At 35.9% G+C, this 18,059-nt stretch overlaps 2 protein-coding genes across 3 annotated transcripts; one reads left to right on the plus strand and one right to left on the minus strand.

Annotated features, from left to right (window-relative positions):
* Nucleotides 1–647: 647 nt before the first annotated feature.
* On the minus strand, nt 648–1,240 carry STN1 (Nucleic acid-binding, OB-fold-like protein). The gene has a single exon (XM_022044305.2). It carries the CDS (start codon nt 1,209–1,211, stop codon nt 747–749), a length of 465 nt encoding a protein of 154 aa, XP_021899997.1. The 5' UTR covers nt 1,212–1,240; the 3' UTR covers nt 648–746.
* Nucleotides 1,241–1,420: 180 nt separating this feature from the next.
* LOC110816216 (Protein kinase superfamily protein) lies at nt 1,421–11,450 on the plus strand. Of its 2 annotated transcripts, XM_022044306.2 has the most exons (7): nt 1,421–1,733; nt 8,900–9,014; nt 9,217–9,330; nt 9,819–10,097; nt 10,563–10,676; nt 11,017–11,089; nt 11,178–11,450. In XM_022044306.2, the coding sequence occupies exons 2-7, from the start codon at nt 8,952–8,954 to the stop codon at nt 11,213–11,215; spliced, it is 681 nt and encodes a 226-aa protein (XP_021899998.2). In that variant the 5' UTR covers nt 1,421–1,733; nt 8,900–8,951; the 3' UTR covers nt 11,216–11,450. The 2 variants fall into 2 exon arrangements, with proteins under 2 accessions (XP_021899998.2, XP_088075535.1); XM_088219409.1 differs by lacking the exon at nt 1,421–1,733 and having other exon boundaries at nt 8,956–9,096.
* The last annotated feature ends 6,609 nt before the right edge of the window (nt 11,451–18,059 follow it).

The following is an 18,059-nucleotide window of genomic DNA, read 5'->3' on the forward strand; positions in this document are numbered from 1 at the left end:
CAGCGATGACATTAATTTTAAATTAAATTAACAATACAAAAGACCCAATAGTGGAGCAATTTCTATTTCAAGTTACAAAAATGATCATCAAAATCAAAAAGCCAAAAACAAAGGAATGAAGTTCACCAATATCTTTGTCTTGTCTTTATTGCCTCGTTCTCTTATTTTCTTTTTATGCCCTTCATTCATTGCTAATCAACTTACCTTCTTCCTTTCCTTTACAATTGTACATATTCCAATTAGACCAAAATAAAAAATGAACTATTCTCCTTTCGATTTAAAATATGTTTTAATAAAATATTATAAAAATTAAAACCAGCAATAAATTTGCGAAAATATCGGTTAATCCATAATTAATGAATGTATTATGTATGTTGTTTTTGTTTATCTGTATACTTAATTGCCATTTATTTTCTCCATTCATGTATTCTACAAATTTTTGTCATCTTGAAACACTAGAAAAACAAACTTAACATCAAATTGGATTAATTTTTTTAATGAAAGTAAAAATAAATAATAAATTTATAAACTATAATTACTGAAATTATAAAACAATAATTTATTCAATACTAATTTATAATGATAATTTTTTTTTGGGTAAAAATTCAGTCCACTCAGTTCTAAACTGAGGATCTGTTTAAACCATATTGAAATTTTCAATAACCTTATATTTCCAAAAACAAAATTACATATCAATCTATATGTTTCTTGGGAGAAAGATTAGCAAAAACGAAAAAAAAAAAAAATTATTTGCAAGAATCTAAAACCTTACGTGCTAGCCTTATACACTCCAACCAGTGCAGGATCTGAGCGTTGGGATCCCTCTCAATTACAATATCTGAGACGGTGATCTGAATCCTACCTCTATAACCAGTAACCCTGCCACGAACTCTAGCCACTCTCCCCATTTTGATCTCCTCGGCCAAATGGTTAGCCACCTGTGCAATCAGTCGAACTGTTGACGGGTTCTGGTTTGACGAAAGCTGGTTCAGCCAGAGGATGCAAGCGATGCAACCGGTGCCGTCGTCGAGTTTGAATTTGAGGAATCGGCTGGGTTTCAAATCCCGCGAGACCACGGTGCCGAGGCTCTCCACACGCGAGATGGGGATTCCTTTGCGGGTGAATGACTTGGAGTGTGAACGGGTTTGCGTGAGGGAGGTGAAATCGAATGCCAGCAACTTCATGTGCGGCTCCATTTTGGAGGGAAACATTCTTCTTTCTTCTTCCTCTTATTAGGGCACCCAGCAATTGGATCAGGATGTCTTAAAAATTTGGACTCGACCCCTCTCGGACGAAAAGTTTGACCCGACCCGACAGGAATAAAAACTTTGACCCTAACCGTAGTTACCGACCCGATAAACCCGAAGGAAAAGTTCGACTCGACTCGACCCGACCCGACTCTATTTCTAAAGTAATATATCATTTTTGGATTTTTTTTAACCTCCGAGAGCCCTTGAATATCTGCTCTGCTAGCTGCTTCTGCTTCCATCATGGTTGCACACGTTCAACCTCACGCTCCATTTCCCGCGCCGCCTTTATATACTAACGCGACTTCCTGCTTTCAGTTTCCGTTGATTGGTTCTTCTAAGTTCTAAGCGCGATTTGCCGTCTTCCTTATTTGCTGTTACTCGAAGGAGATAAGCCACAGTCCGTTTCCAAGCACTTGCGAGGAGCTCTCTCGGTCCCGGCACCTCCTCTGTTCAGATGCTCTCTACTGATTTGGATCCCCGCAGGTAATGCTCTCTTTGAACTCTTGATTTTCATTCTTATTCCGAGGGTGTAGATTTTTCATTCCGTGCTTTGCACCAATTTTTGCTGTAATATACAAGGTGTAGTGATTATTAGTTCTTAATGCGAACTTTAACAAGATAGCCTAATTTTAGATTTTATTATTATTATTTAATTTGTTTATTCGATTAGTTTTTTATATCATTTCAAAATTAACAAATTAAGTGATAGAATAGTTATAGTAAATATAATTTCGTAAAATTAACTAATTATTGTTTGCAATTATTCTTATACAAAAAATAATTTTGAAATAAGAATCTGAAGCTGTTATTAATTAAAAGCGCTCTACTTGGTTAAGCCTTCTTTCAGCCATCTCAAAAATATTCTTGGATTCAATTAGATTCTTAGGTTGATCTACGGTTCTCAAAGGAGGGATCTGGGGCTGTTATTTTGATTTAATTTTACTAGTCGTTACTGCACACAGTTGATGAGTGGGTCTCAAGATATGATTTTTTCTGATACATTTGCTTGATTGATTGTATACCATTTGGATTAAAGCTAAGGTGTTTATTAATGCGATTGGCTTAGGTTAGTTTGGCTTGAAAGCATTTGGGTCTCTTTTGAGCATAAACTTTCCATTGATCCATTTATACAAGGAAGCAACTCTGGAAATAGTTTGGAGAAAAGTTTAGGCATGCAGTTAAAGTGCTTCGATTTTGAAATCTACATACAAAACCAGTATGGTGTTTTTAAAAAATCATAGTAGTTTCCTAAGTTGTTTCGTGGAATACCATAGTGTTCTCTAAGCATGTTTTCTTAGACTATACAGAATCTGAAGGTTGTATTTCCAATGAGAAGCTTGATATGTTAAAAATGCTTTGCATTTATCACAAACCTGTTGGTATTTGGACTTGAAAACCGAAGCAGGTTTTTAAGATTTTTTTTTTTAAATTTATTTGTTGTGTTGAGACATCTCAGTTAAGGGCTTGAATGTGTTGCTTTCCTCAGGTTTAATGGGTTTGTGTTGGTTTTTGATTACTTCTGGATTATGCTTTTGGAATCTAGCACATTATTTAACTTCTGTCGTTGTTGGCAAGAGTTTGATTTAACTTTGTTCTTATTTTTTGAAGATTCTGGATATGGTAAATGTAAGACTCAATTTCGTTTAGTTATTAAGTTGGTATTTTTGTTCTTTTGGCGTGTTATATGCTGGTTAAATGGGTTTTGCTTTTTTGATGTAGAAGATTAGTTTCATGGTTTTGAGTTGGAATTACATTATGAATTAAAGGGTTTGAAGCATAACAATATCCAAAAGAAAAGAAGGAAAAAAAACAACTGATTGTGAATAGGTTTGACTTAGAAATTCTAAATAGATAAAGAATTGCATTGCTAGCTAATCTAAAAGTTACTTTAAGAGTGTGGAAAACATTAAGTCTTTATTAGCTTTAGGATTTTTTGTAGCTTTCTACTAAATCCTGTGATTGTAGTTAGATTAGAATTTCTCATTCAAGTATTATTAATACCTTTGCTGATCTCAACATTTGCTGATCTCAACATTGAGATCAAGCCATTAGTTAATAAATTATCACAGGAGTTATTTCAACACCTTGGTTGTCTGATGCAACCACGTCTTAGAGTGTGATGTTTAAGAATCTATCTTAGATATGATCCTTAGGGGATTCTGGGTGTGACTCCAAGTTATTTTTTCTATTTTCTGTCCCAATTCTTGATTTCATATCCAGCAACCTTCAAAATCATCCCAGTAAGTAGGAAATTAGCTCTAACTGATACAAGATCAATTGGTATAAGAGCTGAAAGCTCTTTAAGTAAAGAAACAAAAGAAAATCTTAAATCCTGTAATAAAATGTATCCTAAAACCATCTGAAAACGAATTTTGAAGACCAAACGCTAACACTAGCTGTGCAATGTTTGGCATATACTATACCAGAGGCACCATAGAGTTACAACCAGCCCTACACTTGATGCTTCGCCGAAAAACTTGCAAAAAAATGTGTCACTCACCAAAAGGAGTGTTCATCCCAGAAGGGTATCAGGCGGGGGGATGGTGGCGTTTTATGAAAGTTGTGTTTGAACTAACCGACACCCCACTGGTTCATCCGGAAAAATGTGGATCAAACTTGATTGCTTCAAATCCCCCTAAGTTAGGCTTCTTACCGAAGAGTACATCTGTGATATGCTGTTCTCATTGTTTACAAGATTTCTGCATCGAACTAATGACAAGCAAAACAAAATCCTTTGCAGAAATCGTTTAGGTGGAGAAGCCCTTCTGTGGTCGGATGGAGAAGACATTACCTGATCCAGTTGACACCTGGTTGACTAAATTTGAAAATCAAAAGGGCACAAAGGCGGGAAATCATTCCTCAAAGCCCAATGGTGAAGGTTCAAGCTCTGCACCCTCTTGGAAGCCCAAATTTACTAGAGAAGAAAAAGAGAAATGGATTGCGAACTCTAGCCCATACAAGGAAAGTAGGAAAAAAAGAAGTTGTAAAGTTTTATGATTGTGGAAGCCCAAAAAGAAGATATCTCCAAAAAAGCTTCCTAAACTAGGCTTAGACGGGAGGAATGATGATGTGAGCTGCTCTTATCTTCTTAAAGGGAATGAAAGTTTGGAATATAAAGAGAAGGACAAAATGAAAGACGAACAAGATGCTGCTCGTTCAGTTTGCCCTAAGACCGATGATCAAATTGATAAAGTGGGTGTCAGAGAACCAGACGACTTCGACTCTCCCTCCCTTCAGAATGTTTCTTTGGATTATGATTCCCCTGTTCTGGAAGAGTTACCGACTGAAATAATGTCCTTAGAGGAGGAACAGAAAGCACCTTCAGAAGGTATGATTCCCTCTTCCATCGGTCTTGAAATTACTATTATATCTGAGACAGGTCTGGATTACAGCGCAAGAGCTATTAATGTTGAACACCCCAAATGGGTTTTGAAACAAATGTACTCGGAGTGGGTTGTCAAGAACATTCAACAAATTAGTGTGGAACTCGGGATCTCCTTGCAGGGTTTGGAACAACATGCATTTTTCCTATTCTCAAAACTTGAAAAGAGATTGAATGAAGGAAGGTTGAACGATGAAATTCTCAATATTGCAAAGAAGAAAAAGGAAGCTGGCTTAAGAGAACTGAGGCGTCTGTATTCATCAATTAATTACAACGGCAGATGTAAGAAGAAGCTGGATTTGGGGGACAAACAAAATGTTGCAAATAACAGGTAAAATCATTTCATGGAATGTGTGGGGATTAAATGATAGTAAAAAAAAAGAGTGTAATAAAAGGGTGTCTTAATCGGTGGAACTCGAATATTGTTTCTCTTTAGGAAACTAAAATGGAGAACATGAATGATTCGCTAGTTAAGAGCATTTGGGGCATTAAAGACATTGGGTGGGTTCACCTTCAGGCTTCGGGCACTGCTGGAGGCATTTTGTTAATGTGGAATTAGGAAATTATGGTCTGCAAAAATCATTTTATTAGCAGAACCACTATCTCTTACCTTTTTGCCTCTGGTTCGCATGACAGTGAATAGTACTTTGCCGGGGTTTATTGTAGGGGCAACAAAAAAGAAAGAGATATTTTTTGAAAGGAATTGTTTGATTGCCGGTGCCGTTGGGATTATGTGGGTGTGGTTGACGGTGATTTCAATATGGTTCTCAATAGAAATGAACGGTACAGTGATTTTTTCAATGGTGCTTCTGCGGATGAATTCTGCGACAACTTGGAAGTCCTCAATCTTTCTGATATGATGCTGGTGGGTGGTCTTGGACTTGGAGCAATCAACGAAAATCTCATAGTTTCTTCAGGATTGACCGCTTCCTTGTTGATCCCTATCTTCTTCTACTACTCCTTGGTTTATCTCAAAAGGTTCTTCCTAGACCGGTTTCAGACCACTTTCCTATCTCTTTATTTGATGATGGTATCCTCCGGGGCCCTATCCCTTTTTGGATTGATAACAAGTGGCTTCGGATAAGCAACTTTAAAGATATGGTCAAGAATTTTTGGAACTGCGGCCGGGTTGAGGGAACGGCGAGTTACAGGTTGGCTTTTAAACTCAAGTCTCTGAAAAATGCTAATAAACAATGGACTAAAGAGGTGGGAATTGAAGATGAAATGGTGATCAATGACATGCTGAATGAACTAAACTTGTTAGAGCAACAAGAAGGTGTTTTGGGCTAAATAATTTTGATTTTGACAAAAGGAACCAGTTGAGAAATGAGCTGGCCGAAAAACTTCAACTAGAAGCCATCTCTTGGAAGCAAAAATTAAGAGAAAAATGGTTTAAAGAAGGTGATAAGAATACAAGATTTTTTCACTGTCTTGCTAATCACAGAAGAAGAAATAATTATGTTGAAGAAATTAAGTATGAAGGGGAGGTGATATTCGGAAATGAGAAGTTGAGAGAAGCTGCCAACGATTATTTCCAATAGCTTTATACTGAGGAATTTCTAATCAGACCAAAGTTGAATAACTTGCACTTAGACACCCTTGACACTGCCAGCAGAGAAATACTCGAACAAGATTTTTTTGAGGATGAAATTATTGCTGCACTTAAAAGCTGTGATGGAGATAAATTCACTGGACCAGATGGCTTCAATCTCAGATTTTTCCAGACCTTCTGGCATATCATGAAAGATGAGGTTCTTGATCTTTTCAGAGAATTCTATCGTGCTGATAAGTTTGTTAAATTCCTAAACTTTACATTTATTATACTCATTCCAAAAGAAAGAGGGAGCTGATAGTTTCAAGGATTTCCGGCCTATAAGTCTGATAAGTAGTTTGTATAAATTAATTTCTAACTTATTATCCTGAAGGTTATCTAATGTTCTGCATTTAATCATCGGAGAAAATCAGCACGCTTTTGTAAAGGGCAAACAAATTAATGATGCCTTTATGATTGACAATGAGATAGTGGATAAATTGATTGTTAATAAGAGACCCGGGCTGCTTTGTAAACTTGATATGGAGAAGGTTTTTGACCATGTCAACTGGGAATTCATTGATTATATGCTTAATAGATTTGGGTTCAGTGTCAAATGGAGGAAATGGATAAGAACTTGTATTTCAACTTCTACCTTTGCTGTTATGGTGAACGGTGGTCCCTCCTCCTTTTTCCATTTTTCTAGAGGTATTCGACAAGGTGATCCTCTCTCTCCTTTACTCTTTATTATTGTCATGGAGACTTTTAGTAAGCTGCTTAAGAGAGCTACCGAACTAAGGATGATTAAAGACATCACTTTGGGTTGTGGGGACAGAAAAATTGAAATATCTCTTCTCTTTTTTGCTGATGACTCACTGATTTTCTGCAAACCTAAACTTGATTATTTTCTTCATCTAAGATGCATCATTTTTTGCTTTCAAGCTGCTTCTGGGCTCAAAATTAGTATAAACAAGACTGAACTGGTGAGTATTGGTTCTGAGGTGGATGGTGACCATTTTGCCACTGTTTTGGGCTGTCAGGAGAAAAAATTCCCTATAAAATACTTAGGTTTTCCCCTGGGCCTCAAGTATAAAGATCACAAAGGGTGGGATTCTGTCATTGATCTTGTGGATAATAGATTGGCAAACTAGAAGAGAGGTTTCCTGTCCAAAGGTGGTAGGTTAACTCTTATAAAGAACACACTATCCAGCCTTCCCATATACTCCCTTTCAGTGCTGTCCATCCCTAGCAGAGTTGCCAAGCGATTGGAAGCTATTCAGAACAGATTTTTGTGGGGTGGTAGGTTAACTCTTATAAAGAGTGTATCGTCTTTAAATGGGAAGAAGTTCAATTGCCAATGAAATTGGGAGGTCTTGGCATAAGATCTATTGCTAACATCAATAAAGTTTTCCATGGAAAATGGATTTGGAGATATTTAAATGAGAATAACAGCCTTTGGAGGAAAGTTATAGAGATTAAATGGATGAAGAAAGACAATGATGGCAGATTCGTCTTTTCTAAAAGACCTCATGGTACTAGTGCTTGGAAAGACATACTTGCCAATGTTAATGAGCTGATTGCAAACATCCATTTGTAGGTTGGTCGGGGTACCAAGATTAATTTTTGGCATGATTCTTGGTGTGAAGAAAGAAACCTTAAATCTGTTTTCCCCGCCATCTATGCTATGGCACAACAGAAAAATTTGTTGGTTTCTGAGGCCTTTGACAGTTCGGATCACTCCTGTGTTGCAGTTAGCAGGAACTTAAATGATCGGGAACTGGAGGAATTTGAGAATTTTCTCTCTATGATGGTCAGTGTTCATTTGAGACACTCCAGACACCCTCATCTGGAAATTGAGTAAAAATAACAAGTTTTCCATCAATTTTTTCTATAAAAAGATTGTTGGTTTTTGGGATCGGAACAATTCTGATCAGCAATTATCATTTCCATTTAAAGTTATATGGAAAACAATGGCTCTCCCTAGGATTGCTTTCTTTTCATGGGAAGCGGCTAAGGAAAAAATTTTGACTTTGGATAATTTGATGAAAAGAGGCAGAACCTTGGTCAACTGGTGTTTCCTCTGCAAATGCAATGCTGAAAGCTGCAACCATATTCTGTTATGGTGCCCCTTCTCTATAGATTTATATTATATGATTTACAGGTTGATGGGTATTAACTAGGTAATGGCGGGCTAAAGAACTTTTGGCATGGGAAGGTCTACTTTCTTACAACAAAGCTACTTGCTTTATCCCCCTCACTATTTTTTGAATTTTGTGGAAAGAGAAGAATAACTGTGCTTTTGAGGGCATTGAAAATACTCTTATAAATATTAGATATGGGTGGTTATACTATTTTGACGTCTCACTCTTGGGTCTCAATTTACTATCTCTAGAAGATATTGAAGCGGTTGTTGATATGCTAATTGACATGGAACATCCTTTTGTATATGGGCGGTACTCCCTTGCTATTTTTTAATTCGAATATTCTTTTATTTTAAAAAAATATTTTTTCTTGTAAAGTCTTTTTAATTTATTTTGTTAGGCTTCGAACCCTTGAATTCACGATTTGATATGCTTGTTAGTTCATTTTCTCCAGTAAAATCTCACCTTGTATTTCCTTTAACTGATTGCTGCTTGGAATCTTTGACTATTTTGTATTTTACAATGACTAAAAAAATTGGTAGTATTGACAGATTTTTCCTAATTTTGATTTGCATTTCATGTAAAATCTACACAGGCAATTGATAATTTATTTGGAATAATTTCTGAGTTACCAAGTTTTTTACATTATGGGGGTAAAGGCTGATGGTGAAAATGGCTCTCTCATTCTGATCAAGCAAGGAGCTGAAGCTGTAAGTTGAGTTATCTTTTCTACATTCAAGTATTGACAACCTGTTAGGAAACTGGAAGATAGGGCCTGTGCACATGCTCTTGGTGATTGTTGGACCTTGTCTCTTCAGTTTCCTATATGTTCATGCGAACTAGAAGTCTTCATATTCATATTTTATTTCTTTTAGTTTGTAGAGTTATATCTATGTTATTATCTCCTTTCAGAGAGTTTTTGAGTCTCATTTTGTGGGAAGGAAGTCCATTGTCAAGGAACGGTTCTCAAAGAAATACAGGCATCCATCTTTGGATTCAAAGCTTACACTCAAGCGCTTAAATGCGGTTAGTTCTTTTCTCTCTCTCCCTTTTTTTTCCCCAAGGGCTCTTATTAATCCTCTCTAAATGAGGGTGATTGGATGGACTTTTTTTTGTCTTTTGCTTCATTAATTGATAAAGCTTTTAGTTCCAACTTGCTTCAAGCTTGTGGTTTTGAAGCTAAAAAAAGTCCTTTAGTACTTGACTTTTTGTTTTGGTTTTTGTATTAATAAGCAAGTGTTCGTAAAACTAAAGCTTCAAATTGGATTTAGTGAAATGAGAAATGAAAAATAGTTAGTTGAAGGATCTGATTTGTATAGGTGTGTCTGTAGTACTTTTTCTTTCCTTCTTTTTTTTTTCCCGATTGGGTTTACCTAAGGACTTGCTTTGCAAAACCAAAATGTGCTTTAAGAAAGTTCGACAAAGGAATAAAGTCCATCCAAACAACCATCAATTAAAGAATTTATGCTTTATTCAATTGTCTGGCTTATTTTGCATCTGGCCTAATGGACTAGGAGGCTAGGTGTATGACAAAGGCAAGGCGGCTTGGGGTTTGTACCCCTGTGCTCTATGCTGTGGACCCTGTGCTGCATACATTGACATTTGAGTACGTTGAGGGTCCCTCTGTTAAAGATGTATTTCTTGAATTCGGGATTACTGGTATTAACGCAGAACACTTGGAGGATATAGCTACACAAATTGGTGTTGCAATTGCCAAGCTACATGATGGTGGTTTAATCCATGGCGACTTGACCACATCAAACATGTTGATCAGGAGTGATTCCAATAATTTGGTGAGTTATGCATGTTTCCTCAATAAGAAACGGAGGTGATTGTGTTATGCATCAGATGCAGAATTAGAACAAGGATACAAGAATATTGAGTTTAGTAGATCTTACATATTATAGGTTTTGGTAAAATTAGTCCCAAATGAAAACCCAAGAGGAAAGCAAAATTCAACACCTCAACAGCAAGAGTAAATGAGAGCTGAAGAACATGATAAAAACACAAGAACTCCGCTAGTTGTTAAAGTTGTAAAATTTCTCAGATTGTGTGAGAACAAATACAAGTAACAGTAACATAATTATTTTGGACGTAGTGTGGATACAGAAACTTGTTCTTTCTAACCTGTCGATATTTCACATTAGCATCTTTATCCTTTTTATAATGTTTCCCCAAACAATTTTTTTATTTTTCATTTTTTTATTTTTTCCCACTTTTTCTAGAGCTTCTTTTCAATTGCATATATCCTATGCTAGGTACTAATAGATTTTGGTCTGAGCTTCACGTCGACCCTTCCAGAAGACAAAGCTGTTGACTTATATGTCCTTGAGCGAGCCCTGCTGTCAATGCATTCATCATGTGGGAATGTGGTAAGACTTGCACATTGAATTCACCTCCATTTAAAGCCTTTTTTTGTTGAAAAGATATTCCTGGTTAGAATTATGATCCTATTTCCTTTTTTTTCTGGGGGAGAGGGGTTTAGTGGTTAACCGGATATGAACATACGGTTTTTGAAGTTTTATGATGTTCTTATAAAATTTGAAAATATAAAATATTGGAGTTGATTAAGGAATTTTCTTAAGGGGGTTAATTCATGGAAAGGAAAGAGTGGCTGGAAGTCAATCATATATATTTTCATTGGCATACTTTTTCTGTGGGTAAAAGTAGATAGAAATTTGTGTCACCACATGTTTCTGCATTCATGCATAGATGGATAGAATACTTGCTGGATACAGGAAGTCCTCAAAGCAGTGGTCATCCACATTGAACAAGCTAGCTCAAGGTACAAACTTCCTTTCTACTGGTTGTGTTTCTTTAAAGCCAGTATCATTAGGGTTCCTTGTTCTTATTGATTTACGATGATTTTACAGTACGTCAACGGGGTCGAAAACGCACTATGGTTGGGTGAGCCTTCTTCTGGTATGCGTGTGCACAAGTAGTGTATATTGGGCTGCCATATTTACTTATGGCCTCAAATTATGATACTAGTCTTATCAGTCCTTTATAGTTTTATTGTCGTCATGCCCTTTGAAATTGTTGTGCAAATTGTGAAGTAGCAGTATAAATTGACATTTTTTCAGCCTCTTTGGCCCTTGTTTAACTAAAGAACATGTTGGATCATGGAGTAAACATAGTGTTGTCAATTCTTCGGGATGTTTGGTTTTATTTGAAACTATTGCTGACATTTTTGGGTGGTGGACGTAATTTCCTGCTGATAGCAGGTGTAAAAACTGACCTTCCTTTGTGGGGAAGGCAACAACCAACCATTAGATTAGAAATGATTTTCTGGCAGTTGGGTTTAACTGTGCTTAACTTGGGCTAAAGAAATGGTCTCGAGCAGTTGGATTTTGTTACCATTGTGTGGTGCAAGGTTCAAATCTTGATTTGGTTTGGCATATTTAAACTGGATAGGATGCACTGATAGAGCTCAATCCTCAAAGTTGGGCAGGTTCTCTTATAGATCTCTATAAAAGCTGTTAGTTGGTCAGGAGTCCAATCACATTATCAATTACTCCTTCATTAGGTGGCAGAAATAAAGCTCTAAAGTACATCTGGCAGAAATGAATTACACAGAAAGCTAATATGCAAATGAATGTATGTATGTCTTTCTCTCCCTCTCTCTCTCTCTCTTTCTCTCTCTTTATCTCTATCTGCATATATATTTAGTCGAATTCATTTGTTCCAAACATATAGCTGATCTGATTTCAGTTAGTCATGAATTACCTTATTACTAGAGTTGCCAATTTAGCAAGTAGCCACTTTCAAATTATAAAATTTTGGCTGCAAGAATCAATACTTGGTAAATTGAGATTTTAGCTGTCAATTCTGGTATCATCTTGTTGCACAGAATGTTCTTTGTTGCTCTTCTGTTTCGAAGAGTTAGTTGACAGTCATGAAATATATCTGTTGCCAATTTGGCTTTAGCATTATCCTCCCATTCTTACTCCATATTCCACTTTTTTTTGTTCACTTTTTCCATTCATGTATTGCTAATAGGATTTTCACCTAAAGGTGGAGTGAGTATTTTCCTTAAAGCGACTTTAGTTGCGATGGCGAGTAATGAGGTTTTGGGTTATAGAAACAAGTGTAAGAGCTCATACCTGGACATGAGATTAAAGTTAAGGGGTTAGACTTGCTAGAGAATGTTATCTCCTTATTAAGTTAATGGTTATATGATTAATTTATAAAAATACTTTCTTCAAGTCAAACTTTATTACTTCAATACTTAGTTTGTTTAGCCTGTAGTAGAGTTTGATACCTTATTTTTGAGGTTCTTAGATTCAATTCACGTAACTTATATTTAGTAGCGCTAGTAGTTTTTTTTTTAAATAAAAGAAGATAAGATGTATTTATGTGAGGTGCTAAGGGAGCACCACCCATTTACAAAAAAATTACATATCAATTAACAATAGAATCAAGATTTTCAAAATATTATAAATTATACCCTAAAATAGTAGAGCGAAAATAATGAAACCATTTATTTTTGATGCTATTAAAATCTTGTTCAATCCTCTCAAAGGCCCTATTGTTTTTCTCCTTCTAAATAATCCAGAAAATGGTAAGAGGGATTAATTTAAGTACTTTGTTACTTCTCAGACCTTCCCATGCTAGAAGTTCGGAATAAACAGAATTTGCCCTTACCTAAGAGATCCTCAGGAGCCCGAGTATCATGCTCTAGAATTTGTGAGATGTTTGACATTTCAAGAGTAGATGATTTCATGATTCAAGAGATCTCTTACATAAGAAACACCTGTTGACATTAGTATGTCCTCTTTTCATCAAATTGTCAATTGTCAGAATTTTCCCTTTACAGCTTCCTAGGGAAAAAAAAAACAATTCTTGGAGAGGTACTCGATTTTCAATTGACTTTTGAGGGGAAATGATATTTTTCGTTAGAGTTATGATTGACCAGAAAAGAGTAGAAAGAACTGACACTGAAGAGACCATTCTTTTTTAATTTCCAATACAGTTTATCGTTTTGATTTTGTAGCTGTGTATTTGCAAATAAGCGAAGTAAGGATTGATAATCTTTTAGTTCCCAATCTTGAAGGTTTCTCATCACTGAGACACTCTAAGAGGTAGGAATGACTGAACCGACAATATCATTCACTGTAGCAGCTTTGTTTTTAGTAATCCGGTAGATAAGAGGATATTTATCTTTTAATTTTTTTAAACCGCACCAAAAATCTTCCCAGAAACGGACCTTGAGCCCATTACCAATATTCCATTTTGAGCATTGAAATATTGTATTATTTAGTGTGATGATGTTCTTCCATAAACTGTAACCATAGTTGCTGTTTTTAATATAAGAGAGATTTTGTGGATTGCCATTATATCATTTTGAGTCTATCATCATTTTTCAGAAACTGTTATTTTCATTCTAATATCTCCAAATTCATTTATCAAGATGTGCCTTGTTTAGTTTGACTATTGATCTTAGTCCCAAGCCTCTTTCTTTTAAGGGTTTTTTGATCTCCAACCAATTCACTAAGTGGTATTTCTTACAATTTTCACTATTACCCCAAAGAAAGTTACATTAGATCTGCTCTAGTTTTTTTTTCCACCTTATTTATTATGTTAAGCACCAATAAAAAGTAAATCTGAAGATTGAAGAGTGTGCTTTTAATCAAGATCAATCTACCTCCTTTTGATAGAATTTTTTTCTTTTAGGTAGATAATCTGTTATTGAACAAATCGTTCACAGGTTCTCAGTAATTACTGTCATTGTGCTTGGTGCCAAGAGGAACCCCATGGTAAGTGATAGGTGACTATGTTTGCTTGCAGCCCAAAACCATATTGAAATCTTTATTTCTAGAGCTGTTTCCCAATAAAACCATATCAGATTTTTGGAGATTTATATTTAAACCGGAGACAGCCTACAATAGGCCTTTTAATCAAGTTCAGTGATTTTGCTTTCTCAATAAATTGATTTAGCGCCTCTATCACAATAATGAATAAGAGTGGAGAAAGGAGATCCTCTTGTTGTAGGTCTATAGAGGTATTGAAAAAAGTGGAGGGCTCGCCGCCGTTGACGATCACAACAAAACTAGTAGTAGAAACACATGTTTTTATCCAGATTCTCCATTTGGGTCCAAAACTAAGTTTCAAAAGCATATAATCCAAGAAATTCCAGTTAACGTGATCAAACGCCTTTTTTATGTCAAGTTTACACAAAATTCATTCCTTGTTGTGTCTAATGGCTTCCTCAACTGTTTCATTACTAATTAAAATGACATTAGCAATCTGTCTCCCAAGAATGAATGCGTGTTAACAGTTTTCAATAATGTTTTTTAATACATTTAACGATCTTTTTGCTAGTGTTTTGGATAATGATTTGAAAATACACCCAATGAGACTTATAGGACGGAAATCATTGTAGTTCTTTGGCTGAGCTCTTTTGGGGACCATGACAAAAAAAGTGGAGTTGAGTGATTTTGAGCTCTTTTGGGGATCATGACAAAAAAAGTGGAGTTGAGTGATTTTACAAAGGTGTTGTGGCTGTGGAAATCATTGAATAGCTCTAATATGTCACATTTGATGATATCCCAAAAAGATTGAAGGAACTTGATGTTGAAACCATTCAGACCTGGGGCTTTGTACCCATCACATTCCTTAAGGCAGCCCAAGATTTCCTCTTCAGTGAATTTTTCTTCAAGCTGATCTCTTTTACTATTAATTAAACTGTTGAATGGGAGATTATCAAGATTGAGTCTCTAGTTATATTCTTTACAAAACAATTTTTGTCAACAAAATTTACTCTTCTTCTGTGGTTAGCTAACATATAAAAATATTTAGAATCCTTGTCCCTGTCTCTAAGCCATTTCTCTCTTGATTTATGTTTCCAAGAAATTGCTTCTAAATGTAGTTTTTGTGCCAAATCAGTTTTCAAGGAAATCCTTCTATTCGTGTAAGTTATAGACAAAGAAACATTTTCCTCTTTTCTGTTAGGGAAATCAATCTCTGATAGGATGTCGTTGATGTTTTTCTCTTTCATTCTGCTTGCATTTTTCGTCTAACTTTTGATTTCCATTTTAAGTCTTTTTAATTTTTGAGCAATCCTGAAGCTAATGGTGCCAGAAATATGAGTATGTGTCAAGACATTTATCACTAGAGATTTGAAGCTGTCATTACCCAGCTGTTTATTATCAAGTCTGAATGGAATGGGACCCCATTTAATTCTGTCAGAGGAGAGCATGATTGGAAAATGATTTGAAGTGGATCTAGAGAGCACATTTTGATTGATCCCAACTAGTTTAAGAAGCAAGTCGGATGAAATCAGAAATATGTCAATTCTTGAATAAGATGGATGTTCTTTTTGATTGCTCTAAGTCCACCGACACCCTTTTAAAGGAAGATTATTGAGGTCCAAATTATCAATCAACTTTTGGAATTCCTCTATATCAGATTGTGAAGACATAGTTTTGTCCGCCTTTTCAGAACTTTTTAAAATTATATTGAAATCATCTCCAACAACACCCCTATTGCCCCATAAGTTTTTGATAGTAAATAATTCTTCACCAAGCTTTGTCCTTTCATCATTGTTACCACTACAGAATACACCAGAAAAATACCAAGGGATTCTATTATATAAGTTGGAAAAAACACATGACAGAGTGGTCTCACCTGGAAGGAAGTTGTGGTATAGAGCGTTTCTCCACATAATTAAGATCCCACCAGCAGACCCTTTGGCAAGGAGAAATTGCTAGCCCACCTCGTCCATTTGCCAAATGCTTTTAATTATTTTCTCAATGATCGTTTCCATTTTTGTTTCTTGGAGGCACGCAATGGAAGGTTTCCATATGTTAAGACAGCTTTTAATGATACTTCTCTTTCTTTGGTCATTTAGACCTGTAACATTCTAAGATAGGATTTTTTATATCATTTGGTAATTTTGGTTTCATCACCTAATCCCCTCATCTTCTTACTGTGTCCATCATAGTTTATGGAGGAATGGAGTCTCTTTAATTCTCTTGGCACATTTTCATTTTTTTTCTTCTTTCCTGATTGCAGTAGGAGAGACTCAGAATTTCTTCATTCTATTTCTTTTGTAAGTCAAAAAATAGGTTCCGTGTTTTCAATTCATAACCAAAGAAAAAAGTACTTAACTCTTCACTGATGCATAGAATATTATATGCAATTCACTCAGAAAATAGTATAGGGTCGTATCTTTTGTTGTCATTTAAAAGCTTGGAAGAGAGGTTGTAATTTTTTCAATGTGCCTGATTTTATCATTCTGAAATTTTTTTTCTCTGATTGATGCTTGTTCTTGAGCATGTATCACCATTTCCATCCCCATATTAAGTTCTTGTGCATGTATCATCAATCCTGATTGAGAAACTTCATCTAAATTCATACCTGGGTTAGGGATTGATGATATTTCATCTTGCCATCTGTTTGAGAGAGATGGTCGAGGCAAGATCACATTCGGGCCTCCCGATTCCTTTTTGAAACTCAAATGAATAACGTGAAGGTGTCTGTTTAAGGTTCTGGGTTGCTTGATTTTCTTCCAGTAGGTTTGGACATGTGTTGAGGTTTGAGTTTGTGAGTTTTTTCTTTTTTTTCCATACCTAGTTTATCTTCAGTGCTTTCTTGATTGGGCTGCTCTTCTTGTTTGGGACTCTGCTTGGGCCCGCTTGATTGTACCATTTTTCTTTCTCCGCCCAGGTGTATTTGGACCTTGGATTATTTGCTTTCCTGTATGAAGTTGATGAGTATTTGGGCTTTTAGACTATAGTTTGGGTCGGAATTGTTTTGGAAGCATTCTCACCTGAGTGGTTTATGATTTAAATTTCAAAAATTGGGTTTTTTAGATACAGGTCGGGTACTTTCTCTTTCGCCCGACCAGGACAGAGCGTAGTGGTTTTCAACAGTTTTGCATATGATTTCTTGTCAACCATTGTAAAAAGGACGCTGAAACTGCTTTTGCAAGTAGGACAGCATAAAGAAATCTGAGTTGCATCTACTGGTAGTTGCTGGAAACAAGGAGGCTTTTTAGCGTTTGTGGTCGTTGTGAAAGGGTTTTGCAGGGGAGAGTCGGTAAGCTCGAAAATAGCTTTCATGATTTTCCACCAACTCCTCGCCTCAAAACCATCAGGAAAGAAGATTCTCTTAATTGATTTTTCATTTTCTTCTGAGAGGACAAGATTTCGGCCTCTTTTGTTCCAGACCATTGCTATAAAGAAATGCCGATTATGACATTTTATGTTTCTTCCCCAGGTTTTTTCGCCGTTGTTCCAGTAAAAAATCGCTCATACATTCAACTATCAAATCGACTTCTTTTTCGTTGAGCGCAATGGATAATCTGTTGCTGTCTTCCATTCTTGTTGATTCTCAGTTTGTTTAGGTTATTTCCTTCACAGACAATATGGAAGAATTTTCTCTTAATAAGTACAAATCTTTTGGCATTTGTTGGAGACAGTATGGGGAGAGGATAAGAGCTCGGTCAGCCTTTCGACCGACCCAAAAAACATTTAAAGCGTTAACACTTTTGTTTATGTTTGGTGAAAAGAATAGGAGAGAAGAAAAAGAAGAAATGGTGGTCTTAGTTGGTTGGGTACAGTCGCAAAAGATAGAGAGAAAATCCTTATATGAAAATTTTAACATTGCATTATTGACTAACATTTCTTGATTTGGGTTCATGGTGTAATGAAAAACTCAATAAATTTAATGTTGTGGCCTTGATTAGTTTGAAAAAAGGGTCTAGCAGAAAGTTTTCTTGGTGCAGCCCACTAAAAATGGATATGTTGCGACAC

This window comes from Carica papaya, chromosome 5 (genome assembly GCF_054855325.1).
Source record: "Carica papaya isolate Zhongbai chromosome 5, ASM5485532v1, whole genome shotgun sequence".
Classification (NCBI taxonomy): Eukaryota; Viridiplantae; Streptophyta; class Magnoliopsida; order Brassicales; family Caricaceae; genus Carica; species Carica papaya.